The sequence below is a fragment of the Pelodiscus sinensis genome, chromosome 30, assembly GCF_049634645.1.
Source record: "Pelodiscus sinensis isolate JC-2024 chromosome 30, ASM4963464v1, whole genome shotgun sequence".
In the NCBI taxonomy this organism is placed as follows: Eukaryota; Metazoa; Chordata; order Testudines; family Trionychidae; genus Pelodiscus; species Pelodiscus sinensis.
This window is the reverse complement of record NC_134740.1, coordinates 11,865,420-11,879,633: the sequence shown is the minus strand read 5'-3', so window position 1 is coordinate 11,879,633 and position 14,214 is coordinate 11,865,420. Positions and strand designations below refer to the sequence as shown.

The 14,214-nt window shown below is 44.2% G+C and overlaps 2 protein-coding genes across 2 annotated transcripts; both read right to left on the bottom strand.

Moving 5' to 3' along the window:
- Positions 1-1,553: 1,553 nt before the first annotated feature.
- On the bottom strand, positions 1,554-5,183 carry LOC102457976 (olfactory receptor 6N1-like). The gene is given in 3 exon segments (XM_075912208.1): positions 1,554-1,577; positions 1,579-2,448; positions 5,070-5,183. Coding segments are annotated over 2 exon segments (894 nt in total). The 5' UTR covers positions 5,070-5,183.
- Positions 5,184-7,221: 2,038 nt separating this feature from the next.
- On the bottom strand, positions 7,222-8,157 carry LOC142821166 (olfactory receptor 14A16-like). The gene has a single exon (XM_075911968.1). The coding sequence runs from the start codon at positions 8,155-8,157 to the stop codon at positions 7,222-7,224; it is 936 nt and encodes a 311-aa protein (XP_075768083.1).
- Between the last annotated feature and the right edge of the window lie 6,057 nt (positions 8,158-14,214).

Below are 14,214 nucleotides of genomic sequence, written 5' to 3'. Positions count from 1 at the left end.
GCCCTGTTCAGGGTCCACTTAATGTGGACATGCTAGTTCGAATTAGCAAAACGCTAATTCGAACTAGTTTTTTAGTCTAGATCCGTTAGTTCGAATTAGCTCAGTTCAAATTAACTTTGTAGTGTAGATGTACCCTTAGCTACTTAGTCTTCTCTTGGACTTCCCTGAAGGCCTTCCTTTACACCTCCCAAATAAACTGGGTTTCATATTTCATCTTCCTACATCCTTCCAAACAGCAGGTGCATTAATCTCACTCTCTCCCCCCTCTTAAATTAGGTGGGATTTATTCATCCCACCACAGCAAGTGCTCCATTTGAACACATGATCCTCGAAGGTTAATGACACTTTGTCCACATCTGTACTTACCCAGAAGTTCAAATTACGACAGGCAACTCCAGCTATGTTAATTGCGTAGCTGGAGTCAGTGTACCTTAATGTGATCTTTTGCACTGGCGTCAGCATAGAGGTCGATGAGAGGAAACGCTCCTGTCGACTTCTCTTACTCCTTGTGAATTGAGGAGTACCAGCATTGATAGGGATGTCTGTGTTAGATTTCGTGGGTCTTTACTAGACCTGCTACATCGAACGTCAGAACCACCGCCACATTGATGTTCTCACTAGCGTAGATGTGGCCTTTGTTGTTAGCCCTGCACTACCTCCCTCCCATGAAATGTTAATCCGAGGGAGGGGGTTGGGAGAAAACAGGAAGGCAAAGATCAGCCTTAAATCTCAACTATACTTATATGTAGATCAACACTCTGGAGATCAATCTTCTGGAATTTGATTTAGCAAGTCTAGTAAGGACTGCTAAATCAAACGCTGAGGGCACCTCTGTTGACTCTGGTACTCCATGGATTCATGAGGCGTAACGGAGGTTGATGGTAGCATTTCTCCCATCAACCTCCAACAGTGGGGCCACCCCAGAAATTCAATTTAAGGTATGTCGACTCCAGCTAAGCAATTCTCCTAGTTGGAGTTTTGTAGCTTAAATTGAATTTCTCCCCCAGTGTAGACATGCCATTAGAATCTAATGAGTGATTACAGTTTGACACAGTCAAGCACAGAAAATTCCCAGTATCCACTGGCATACATAAGTAGTACCTAGAAAGTTTTTCCCCAAATAGTTCATATACCTCGTGTCCTTTTTCCATTTTGCCACTGAAAACACACGTTAAAATTTCTTTTTAATGGGCTTATATTAAAAAAACTAATTTTAAAAAACAGTTTTAAGTCGTCTTGTGAAATAAAACCTTTCAAATTTTATAATATTTTTTATTTTTTAAAAGTCAGTATTGTCTGTTAATGAGGTTGAAATCAACTTTGATGACTTTTGAGCAACTTCATATATAGGGGCCAGAAGGTGAAATGTATTTAACCGACTAGTGGAACTTTCAGGGGTGTCTAGGTGCCTAAGTCACATAGGTGACAACAGAGCCATAGACTCTCTCTGTTTTATAGTCTCCTAAATAAATGGGCTCAGAGTGTTTGAATTCTGATGCAGAGCAGAAGTTTACTTAACACTTTTCTCATGCCTTCTTTTACCTCCCGGTTTCTCAAGCTGTAGATGAGTGGATTAAGAAGGGGAGTCAGGACCGTGTAGAAGACTGAGAACACTTTATTGAGGTCCCTCAGGGCATCGTTTTTGGGTAAGACATACACAATCATCAGGGTCCCATAGAAAGCGGTCACCACCATGAGATGAGAGGAGCAAGTAGAAAAGGCCTTTTGCTTCCCCATAGCAGATGAGATTCTCAGGATGGTGCCTATAATAGCAACATACGACATAACCGTTAACAGAAATGGGGGGAGAGTAAAAATCGAGGCGAATATGAATGTCGTAAGTTCCATGAGGTGGGTGTTAGTTGTGGAGAGTTTTAACACAGGGGTGAGATCACAGAAGAAGTGGTCAATTTCATTGTGATCACAGAAAGTTAATTGTGACACCAATAGGACAATTACACTAATTGCCAGAAACGCACTTATCCAAGAGCCAGCTGCGAGCAGGAGACAGAACCGACTGTTCATCAGGGTTGGGTAGTGCAGGGGTTTGCATATTGCCAAGTACCGATCATATGACATTGCTGCCAGGAGATAGCATTCTGCAGCTCCCAGAGAACCGAAGAAATACATTTGCACAATGCAGCCCCTAAAAGAAATAGTTCTGTCCCCAGTCAGGAAACTGGCCAACATCCTGGGCAGGATGGCGGAGCTGTAGCAGGTCTCCAAACAGGACAAGTTCCCGAGGAAGAAGTACATGGGGGTGTGTAGTTGTTGATCACCCACAACGAGAGCAAAGATAAGGATGTTACCGGCCATTGTTACGAGGTAGCTAAATAAGAACAGAAGAAAGAGAAACGTCTGCCATTCAGGGAGATTTCCGAATCCCAGGAGGATGAATTTGGTGATGGTGGTTCGATTGTCCCATTCATTGTTTTCTCTTGGTTGCATCTATGGGACAGAAAATGTGGCAATTTCAATAGAAGAAGATAAATTAAAAGTGGCCAATATCTTCAGATTTGTCCCAAAGTTACCAAGAGTTGGGTCTCAAATCCTGACCAGGAAAATGATTGGATTGGCATTTCACCTGTATAACCAGCATTATTTCTCAATTTATCCAGCATTTTATTTAGCCCTCTTCTGTCTGAAGTATAGATTTCCCTAAGGTATAAATTCATTTTTATCTTGATAATCCACTTCCTATTATGAGAGTCGACACAGGAGAGATTTTTCCATCTTCCCTCTTGTCCAATATCCTGCTGCTCAGTGGCATATGGACACTTTACTGCCTTTGTGGCTTTTAAAATAGTATAATTGATTCCGACGCCAAAAGAGAACACTGTGATCAGCCAGGTGTCACAATTCACACGGAGAATAGAACTTCCCCAAAATAATGAGAAAAACAGCCCATTATCATTTAAAAGTCATCAGTGGTGAATCTACTATGAACTTTGGTTAATTGTTCCAATTGTTAATTACATGCCTTGAAAACATGTACATCTTATTTCCAATAAGAAATTTCAGCTTCAATTTCCCTCCCTTGCAAGATGTTGGACCTCTGTCTGCTAGATTGAAGAACCTACTATTAAATATTTGTTCCCCTTATAGATATTTATCAGATCTGAACCAATCACCCCTTCACCTTCTCTGTGTTCAGGTCAATAGATTGAGCTCCAAGAATCTGTCATTACATTACCAGGTGTGTTTTCCAATCCTTTCATCATTCTTGTGGCTCTTCTCTGAACCCTCCACAATTTATCCTTCTTCTTGTATTGCAGGAACCAAAACTGGCCACCATATTTTGACAGCAGATATAGCAGGGTCAATCACAGAGGTACAATATCCTCTCTGCTCTGCTTGTCTTGTGCTGGTCTATGCATTCCACCACTACATTGGGAAGGATAAATAACCCAACCCTCAGTCCCTGACTATACGATTGTCCATCTTATGCCATTAATCGTGAAGTCTGAGCCATCCCCAGCAATGACTGGAGCTAGATGCTTCAGCTGAACAAATGACTCTGATTTACACAAAGGGAGAGGGAAAAGAGCCCAATTCACTGCAGTGGATTGACTCCTGATTTGCACTACGTAAGTGAGAAGAGATTCCACTCCATGTCCTCTCTAGAGGCAGTGAAAGATAAGGCCAAGGCTCCAAAGGAATTACACACGGATATTCTTACAAATACAATTCCTGCAGGTCGAGTCAAGATCCTGCAGATCTCTGTCATGAATTATCATGAGAAACGGTGGGGGAGGTGATATCTTTTATTGGACGGACTCCTTCTTCTGCTCTATGTAAGATAGGAAGGATGTGTCTCCTGATATCCCCATCCAGTTATTTCCCTCAGCAAATCTTTTCTCCCATCTTTTCTGCTTCAGATGAGAAATCAGCAATTTCACCTAAAAGTAGTGACTGTGTTTTCCCAAGCTGAATATTAGTTTGTCAAGACATAGCAGAATAATCTATGATAGGTATAATAAAATATGGGGATGGGTGGATGGATGAGTGGATAAATAGATGGATAGATAGACAGACATATGGGCTGTGTGTAGACTGGCCAGTTTTTCTGGAAAATCAGCCGCTTTTCCGGAAAAACTTGCCAGCTGTCTACACTTGCTGCTTGAATTTCTGCAAAAGCACTGACTTCCTACTGTCTGAAATCAGTGCTTTTTGCGGAAATACTATTCTGCTCCCGTTTGGGCAAAAGTCCCAGTGTAGACAGCTGAGATGTGTTTTCTGCAAAAAAGCCCTGATCGCGAAAATGGCGATCGGGGCTTTTTGCAGAAAAGCGCGTCTAGATTGGCCACGGACGCTTTTCCGCAAAAAGTGTTTTTGTGGAAAAGCGTCTGTGCCAATCTAGACACTCTATTCCGAAAATGCTTTTAACGGAAAACTTTTCCGTTAAAAGCATTTCTGGAAAATCATGCCAGTCTAGACGTAGCCATAGAGTCTATAGGGATAGACAGATGGATAGATAGACAGATAGATGGAATCTATAGGGATGGATGGCTGGATTCCGTTATCCAAATATGTGACTAGATTTTAAAGAGATTTTGGCTCCAAGCAGCTTTCACCATCCAACGTGACTATGAGTTTCAGAGACCTATGGGCCAGGTTTCCAATGGTATTTAGGTGCCTAAAGAGGAAGGGGGTGGAATCTCCATCCCTAGAGGTGTTTAAGTCCTGGCTTGACAAAGCCCTGGGTAGGATGATTGAGTTGGGATTGGTCCTGCATTGGGCAGGAGGCTGGACTCGATGACTCCGGATGTCTCTTCCAACCCTAGGATTCTATGACTGAAGGGCCTCATGGGGTTTGAAAACATCCCTAAGCAAACCCTGGATCTAACTGGCAGTGATCGCAGTGACCAATTTCAATGGCAGGTCAGTGGTTTTAGTGGGCATTCAGGGCCCAAATTGCCTCTCTGTGCCTTTTGTCACTTAATAACATCTGGGTCCCACTGAAATTCAAGGAGAAGTGGATGTTTAGACTCCTCTGTTATCTTAGGAAAGCCCAGACAACACTTTTTAGTGGATGCAGAGACAGAGGAACAAGCAAAAGGTCACTTTACCTTCACGAATGATGGGCATGGTACTGAAATCTCTGATCCGATACCTTCACTCAGTTTAGCAGAGACGATCTCCACAGCATGTCTGGGAATCCCCACCTGCTTCTGATGGTTCAGGTCTCTCTGCAGAGAGACCTGGTTTAGTTGTCTTGCACGGTAGGTGTTGTGTTGTAGACACAGTGCCAGAAAATAAGTGTCCTTTGTGACTCAGTATTGAGCCTTCCTATATGAAGATGAATCCCCTTGGCTCATTTGCTCGTGGACATTTCAAATTAATAATGAGGGGAATATTTATTCTCTAGGCAATGAACAGTGATGGGGAGGAGGGAAAGGAATCTCAAAGGGAAATGGAAAATAAGAGGAGACCGCATCTAAGGTACAAATCTCCATGTACTGAATTCCTGCCGCAATGGTTATTACATAGCTGCTGGGATTTTATAGTATTAGTCACGATGTATTAGGGAATCCAGACCTAGGACGGGTGTCTTTCAATGGTTTTAAAACTAAAGAAACAAAGAAATAAATGTTGGGCCAAATCCAGGAGAGTTGGAACCTGGAAATGCTTGTTTGAAAAGAAAAATTTTCCATTGTTTCTTATGGACAAACTCACCGGGTGTGTCTAGACTTACAGGGTTTTTTCGACAAAAGTCCACTTTTGTCGACAAAACTACACCTGCATCTACACTACCGCCGAGTTCTGTTGACATAACGTCAACAGAACTCGGCAGTATTCTATGGGGAATAACGCCTTTTGTCGACAGAGTTCTGTTGATAGAAGGCATTATTGCATCTACACTGTCCTTTGCATCTACACTCTCATGTTGACAAAGCGGCTTGCTGTGTCGATAGAACTGGATGCAGTCTAGACGCTCTTTGTCGACAGAGGCTTTGTCGACAGTATCTGTCATCAAAGTCTCTGTCAACAAAAGCCTGTAGTGTAGATGTACCCACCTTGTATAATAAGGCCAAATGTGGCTCTCATAGAAGTCAGAGGGGTTCAGCCATTCATTTCAAAGGGATATGGATTTCGACCATAGTCAATACACCAAAGGATCTGAAAATGGCTGCAGGCAGCCTGGAGAAATTGCAACAACAGAGATGTAGGGGTGAGATTCCCAGCTTCTCTTGACCTTGGCTAGTGCAGAGTAGTTCTGCTAATGTAAGTGATTTCATAGCAACAAAGTCTTGGACAAGAGATTTGGAACTAAACTCAACCAGTGGTGTAAGTACAGTTTTGAGGTCATTTTATTCTACCTTTGGTGTAAGTGAGAAAAGTGCTGTTCCATGCATGGACCTGGTATCCTGCATCCCTCCCAGTGTGAATCTAGTCACACCCAGTCTGAAGGACGATTTCAGAATTTGCCGGCGGCTGATGTTGATAATCATTATAATTACTTTGTGCATGGTTGTGCCCAATATGGATACAGGAAACAAAAGAAGAGTGTGGGATCAGACAGACAAAAAATGTGACTTTTCCTTGTACTATCACACCACCTCATGGCATCCAACAGACATTCCTATTTGATTGTCAGTTGAGTGAGAGAGAGAGATTTAACTTATTGACCTTGTGTCTGGACTACACCTCTCTATTGACAGAGAGATGTAGATTAGGCACATTGAAATTGCTAATGAAGCAGGGATTTAAATATCCTGCACTTCATTAGCATAAACATGACCACCGCTTTTTTTCAAAATGGAGGGGTTTTTTTTTTAAAGGCAGTCTAGATGAGGCTCTGTCAAAAATAAACCCTTTTTCGACAGATCCTGTAAACCTTATTTTTTGGGGAATACAGGATTGGTCGAAAAATGGTTTATTTTTGACAGAGCCATGTCAAGACTATAGGGGTTATTTTGAAAAAACTCTGTTTTGAAAAAAAGCGGTGGCCATGTTTATGCTAATGAAGCATGGGATATTTAAATCCCTGCTTCATTAGCAATGTCAGTGTGCTTGATTTGCATTCCTCTGTTGACAGAGGGATGCAGTCTAGACTAGCCCTTGATGTAAGCTTATATTCACTCCAGTGACTGAAGGGATGTTTGGGTATTTGCCAGTGTAAAATACACCAGTGTTCATGTATAACTTGTGGGCTATATTCTCATGCCAGCAGCTGATTGTGTTTGTAAAGACACACAGAAGCAAAGGAAAAATGAACCTTTAATTTTTGGAGACTAGACTCAATCCCATCATTTTCCACAGGGCAGCTTTGATCTCCTTGTTCCTCATAGTGTAGATGACCGGATTCATTACCTGAGGCACTAGGGAATAGAAAACAGCCACCACAAGATCCAGCCATGTTGTTGAGCTGGAGGTGGGTTTCAGGTAGGCAAAGAAACCAGTGCTAAGTAGCAAGGAGATGACAATGAGATGGGGGAGGCAGGTGGAGAAGGCTTTATGCTGGCCTTGCTCCGAGGGGATTCTCAGCACCGCTTTGAAGATTTGAACATACGACACAATGATAAAAAGAAAGCAGATTAAAGCTAAAAACACACACAAGGCAATAGCTCCAGTTACACTGGGGTATGAATCAGGGCAGGCCAGCTTGATTAGCTGAGGGATATCACAGAAGAACTGATCTACGGTGTTGCCTCTACAGAAGGTTCTTGCAAACATGCTCCCGGTCAACACTGCAGAATTGACAATACCAGTGATCCAAGCCCCAGCAGCCATGTGGACACAAGCTGTCCTCTTCATCACAGTCTCATAATGCAGGGGTTGGCAGATGGCGACGTATCGGTCATAGGCCATGACAGTCAGTAAAGCAACATCAGCTGAATTGAAGAAGTCAAAAAGAAAGACTTGGGCAACACACCCACTATAAGAAACCAACCTGGTGTTCAGGAGGGAGTTGGCCATAGATTTGGGGATGGTGACGGAGATGGAGCCGAGGTCCAGGATGGACAAGTTCACCAGGAAGAAGTACATGGGGGTGTGAAGATGATGGTTGAGGGATACAACCATGATGATGAGAAGGTTCCCCAATAGGGCCACAAGGTAAAGCACCAGAAACAGCACAAAGTGCAAAATCTGCACTTCCCGAACATCAGAGAATCCCAGGAGCAGGAACTCGGTTACGGTGGTTCGGTTGGACATTTTCTTCCTCGGCATGTTCTGCGATGGTTGTGGAAGGCAGCAAGGAGAAGACCCGTGGTTAGGGTTAGAGGGTCCGAGGGAATGGCCATGACATTTTTCTTCTCAGCACATTGTGTCCAGCCTGTGGAGGAAAGGAGATGGGCACTGGTCAGGATTAGGGTGAGAGAAGGCCTAACCCTGATTCTCATCCTAATAACATCACCTGACGTGAGCATCCAAGGTGCGAACCACTCGTGACCCCCAGGGGATGTAAATTGGGAGTGACAGTGAGAGCCATCAGCATCACAATCACATGTAAAGTGGAAATGCTCCCTTCAAGTCAATGCAGCGGGTCAGTTTACACCTGCTGGCCCACGATGTAACTGGATAAAGATGCAGTGTGAAGGATGAGACAGACAACCACCCAAATCTACCAGTTCTGACAGAACCCTGTTGGCACAAACATGCGGCTCTCAACTTGGCATGAAACCATCGTGATGTCTCCAGTAGGATTCCTCTCTTGTGTTCACTCACTCCCGCTTGGTCTCTCTGAACCAGCACGGTTAGCAGCAGTAGAGGCAAGGCTGAGCTGAGTACAGACCAGCGATAATATCATTGGTATTTCTGCTGCCACCGCTACACTGCTGCCTAGACTCATAGGACCATAGAACACTGGAACTGGAAGGGACCTCAAGAGTCATCGAGTCCAGTCCCCGGCCCTCTCGGCAGGACCAAGCACTGGGGGAGAGAGGAGATTTAGGGTGAATACTTTAAATTTTATGCAATTTGTAGCTGAAAACGATTGCCTCTGAGTTGCCAAAATATAAAAAATGTGTGTGTTTGGGAGGCACGTCTACAAAAAATCATTTTTTAATAAAACCATTCGGAGAAGCTCTAGCGGTTTGATTGAAATAGCAAACAACTTCCAGAGCTTTATTTGCAATTCATATTTATGTTCTGAAATTTGCCCTGCATATGAGTCACCTACCATATGTAATTGAAAGAGCAAATTTACTGTGTCGGCATTTGATCCTCCACATCTATCTATCTATCTATCTATCTATCTATCTATCTATCTATCTATCTATCTATCTATCTATCTATCTATCTATCTATCTATCTATCTATCTATCATCACCCACCACTTTATCTCCAGTCATTTGCATCCCTTTGCTGGATTTCTGAGTTTCTGCTTCTCATTGCAGTTCTTAGCAGACCATTCCGTAGATGGAAGCTTCCTCCTTGGTTTGGCCAAGAGATGGGAGACTAAATGCAACGAGGGACCGAATCTTTCTCCCAGCTCTAGCTCCAAGTTGTGCAGGCTTCCGATGTTGTCACAGCCCGGGATGCCCCTGTTCTGGGGCTAAGTGGCGGAATCAGCACTCCGGGGCTGTGAGCCCAGCTCTGCTCTTGGTTCTCGGGCGCAAACCATCCTGACAATCTCTCCTAGCCGCCCTTAACCTCACAGCGCCTGCCCTGGATCTCACACGCAGGCAGCACTGAGATATGCAGGGCATCTCTACACAGCCGCAGAACAACGCCTATATTCACTGCACCGTCATGTGACCTACAATAGCTCAGAGCCCTGCAACCTCAGAGGGCCTGAAACAGCAACTTTCTTCATGAACTCCATGTGATTACCACCGAGAGAGCAGAGAATTTGCAGGGAAGGGCTCTTGGGATGCAGCCACCAGAGGATGTGGTCCTGGGTGTTCAACGTTGGCCATTAGGAGGTACCCAGAGGCAAAGACTAAAAACCATGGGCCAGACCATGGGCTGGTGTAAAACTTGTTCAGTTCTGTTGACTTCGGAGCAGCTAGGCCTGTTTTTAGCCCAATAGGCATCTTGCCTTTTGATATCAGTGGTACTATGGCCAGCAGGGCCAACAGACTTACTGGGGCCCTGGGCAAGGTGGGGGTGGGAGAATCTCTTCTCCACACACACAGAAGGGGCGAGGCCCTCAGCACTCTATGTACAAATCCATACTTGATCCGCTAATTCGAAGTCCAGAAGATCATCTTCCATGTATTATAGGCGTGCCCTAAATGAGGAAGTGATGTTTACTCCTCCTCAGAACACAAGAACTAGTGGTCACCAAATGAAATGAATAGGTTGCAGGTTTAAAACAAGTGAAAGGAAGCATCTCTTCATGCAACCTACTATCAACCTGTGGAACTCCTAGAGGCTGTTGTGAAGGACAAGCCTATAACAGAATTTGTAGGCCACTAAATCGCATCTAGATACCCCCTATGTTGAGCTCAAAGACTTCAGTTAAACTAAACCATTTCATTCCACCACAGACTGCACAACTGCGAACCACAGGCTGAGAGCCAAGACGAAGTCCCACCAGTGCCCAAGATCACATCAATGACAAGAGATTGATCCTCCAAGGAACCGCCAGGTGATCCAAGCAGACCTGCTCAATTTTTTTTTCAAATTGAATATTGTCAAAACTGGCCATTTGAAGAACTATTAGAACTTCTAGAGCTATTAGATTGGGAGATTCATCCAACCAGTTAATAAAACTGGGACTTTTCAGCTTTGAAAAGAAACAGCTAGGAAGGGGAAATAATAGAGGTCTATAAAATCATGACTGGTAGGTGAAACAAAATACAGGACTATGTAGCACTTTAAAGACTAACAAGATGGTTTATTAGATGATGAGCTTTCGTGGGCCAGACCCACTTCCTCAGATCAAATAGTGGAAGAAAATTGTCACAACCATATATACCAAAGGATGCAATTTAAAAAATGAACACATATGAAAAGGACAAATCAAATTTCAGAACAGAAGGGGGATGCGGGGGAGGAGGAAAGGTAAATGTCTGTGAGCTAATGGTATTAGAGGTGATAATTGGTGTGGGGGAAATCTCGCTCCCCTGGGGTACAGAACCCCCAGAAGGGTTCGAGGCCGGAGGTCAAATCAAATCAGTGAGGCAGGAGAGAAACCTAGAAGGAAAACTTTATTATGCATGCGTGCAGGCTGACAGCAGAGCAATAGCAGTCAGCCCCAAGCGACAGGTTCAGGGATCCTTTATACAGTATGCTCAGACAGTTTAGTTGTTGATTGTTTTCCTTTAACATGTCAAAGTCTCAGCAGAAGTACTCTGAGATGTTTCTGTTCACCCCAGGAGTGCTAGAAGTAAGTTTTACAGAACAAAGCCACATCAGAACTTGAGTGGAGAAGTCTACAAGGCAAACTGTGACAAAGATAAGGGTTTACATGACAAATTGTGACAGACTAGGAGTATTCATGAACTTGAGATAGGCATTGTAAGGGTCTTGATTAGAGTTAATTTGATTTCACTTTGATACAGGGAGAGAGGTCTGGAAAACTTTTAACCCTTACAGCAGTTTTCTTTTAGAGAGGTTTGATTTCTGCACAGTCCCCACTTAGACACAATTGGAGTTATTTGATTTTTCTCCCACATTGGGGAAGCTATCTTTGTAATGGGTAAGATAGTGTCTTTGTTGAGACCAACGCGTAGAGTGTTGAATTTTAGCATGAATGACAGTTCAGAGAATTCCCTTTCAAGTGCAGATTTAAAAGGCTTCTGAAACAGGATGCAGGTAATTAAGTCGTTGAGACAGTGTCCTTTCTGGTTGAAATGGCAAGAAACTGTTTTTTCTTTGTGATCCTGTCTAATATCTGTTTTGTGGGCATTGATCCTTTGGCGAAGTGTCTGAGACGTTTGTCCAATGTACAAAGCAGACGGACACTTTCGGCACATGACAGCATAAATTATATTTCTGGATGCACAGGAATATTTAAACCATCTTGTTAGTCTTTAAAGTGCTACATAGTCCTGTATTTTGTTTCAGCTACACCAGACTAACACGGCTACATTTCTATGACTGGTACGGTGAGAGTAAATGAGGAACTGTTTTTTACCCCTCCTCAGAACAGAAGAACTAGAGGTCACCATTATCCTGTAGACCCAACTGTCTTGGTTTCAATGTATCATCGGTTTCTCAGGAACAAAACCAAACTGTGAGACGATTTCAAAGCAGATCATTTGATCAGCCCATTAACTACAATTTCTTCCTTCCTTCTTAGGCACTGATCCTGAAATATTCCCTTCCCTCCCTTTGGTAGGTTTCTATGTCCCAGTGAATGCCTTTCAACTGAGGATTCTCAAACTTTAATCCGATGCTTAACGATACAATCTCTTCTGCACTGTGATCTTATCAACGTTCTCTCCTGGCAGACACAAAGATAGCTCTTTTGCCTATCCAAAGTCACACACCATCCCGACACAGGCCTACTACCCCTTCTTCAGCTCTGATTCCCAGGCAGAGGAAATGTATTTGAAAAGATTGAAGATTCCAAGCTGGGGTGTAACAGCCAAAACTTTATTGGCTTGAACAGGCAAGAATCAAGCCTGGTGTAAATCAGCAGCAATGCCAGTGGAATTAACGAAGCCAGATTCCCCAGATGGTGAAAACTGCTCAACAGACACCTTAGGGGCAAATCCCCAACTAGCATAAAGTAAACTAGCTCCACTGAAATCCAAGCGCCAAAAGTCCATTTGAGGTAAAGAACCCTGGCTACTTGCAGCTCAGTGGACCTGTCTTAGTTTATACCTGTTTAAGAAATTGCTCTAAACTTTTAGGGTGTGTCTAGACTACAGAGTTTTGTCGACAAAAGTGGACTTTTGTCGACAAAACTATACCTGCGTCTACACTACCACTGAGTTCTGTCGACATAACGTCGACAGAACTCAGCAGTTTTGTCGATGCTGGTAAACCTCATTTTATGAGGCATAACGCCTTCTGTCGACAGAATTCTGTCGACAGAAGGTGTTCTTGCATGTAGGGTTGTGTCTAGACTACAGGGTTTTGTCGACAAAGCAGCTTGCTTTGTCGACAGAACTGAATGTAGTCTAGACACTCTTTGTCGACAGAAGTTTTGTCGACTGTATCTGTCGACAAAACTTCTGTCGACAAAAGCCTGTACTCTAGATGTACCCTTAGTGTTTGTTGTGGGGAACCTCTTAGGCCGTGTCCAGACTCAGGGGTTCTTTCGAAAAAAGTAGCCTTTTTTCGAAAGAACTTCCCCTGCATCCAGACTCAAGCCGCGTTCTTTCGAAATTATTTCGAAAGAACGCGGCTTTTCTTTCGATGGCGGTAAACCTCGTTTCACGAGGAAGAACGCCTTCCTTCGAAAGTTCGTCTTTCGAAGGAAGGCGTTCTTCAATGTAAAGAGGCCGTCTTTGAAAGAGAGCATCCAGACTCGCTGGGTGCTCTCTTTCAAAAAAGCGGATTTGCTCTATCGAAAGATCCGCCTGCTGTCTAGACGCGATATTTCGAAAGAGGCTCTTTCGAAAGATGCTTTCGAAAGAGCCTCTTTCGAAAGAAGCCTGCAGTCTAGACATAGCCTTAGTGACCAACATCAAAGAGCCCGAGCTGTGAGGTTCTCTGGTGGCTGCATCCCAAGAGCTGCTGGTGCAACACAGGAGACGAAACATCTCTGCTCTCCCAGAGGGGATTGGGTGAGGTTGATAAAGGACCAGGCTGCCCCAGGCCAGCTGGAGCTCTAGGGCACGTCAGATCTGGGCTCTTCTCATTGACACGCTGGTGCGACCAATGAATAGCTTCTTCTGCCACCTCCTTCTCACAGCTCTGCCCTGAGCTCCGCCTTCAGCATTGTGGGAGATCCGTGGCAGGTGCTGATCCCCCTCTGTGGGGTCCGGCTCAGCTAGGGCAGGGTGACAAGGAAGTTTGCTCCGGAGGTGAAATCAGAGCTGGGTTTACAGCCCTGGAGACCGGGCTCCAAAGGACAGCACAACATCCTGCGTTGTGACCATGTTTGCAGCCTGAACAAGCCAGGAACAGTTTCTCAGCTGGAGGTGGGTGTCTTCCTGCCTCCAACCTGTTTAGTCCTTCAGCTGGCCCGAGATGGGGAAATACAGTAGAGGGTCCAGGAACCAGCTGCTGGATAACTCCGCGAAGGGGCATTATTCACAGACAGGCAATAACAGCAGAATCCCGGCAGTGAAGTGTCTGGTGTAACACAGGCTGAGAAAAATCCCGCAACGCCCGGCACGGTAAGTCTGTTGTTTCAGTCCAACAGGGTTC

Coding starts and splice junctions, on each gene's coding strand:
- LOC142821166 (XM_075911968.1), bottom strand. CDS start 8,157: ATGTCCAACCGAACCACCGTAACCGAGTTCCTGCTCCTGGGATTCTCT.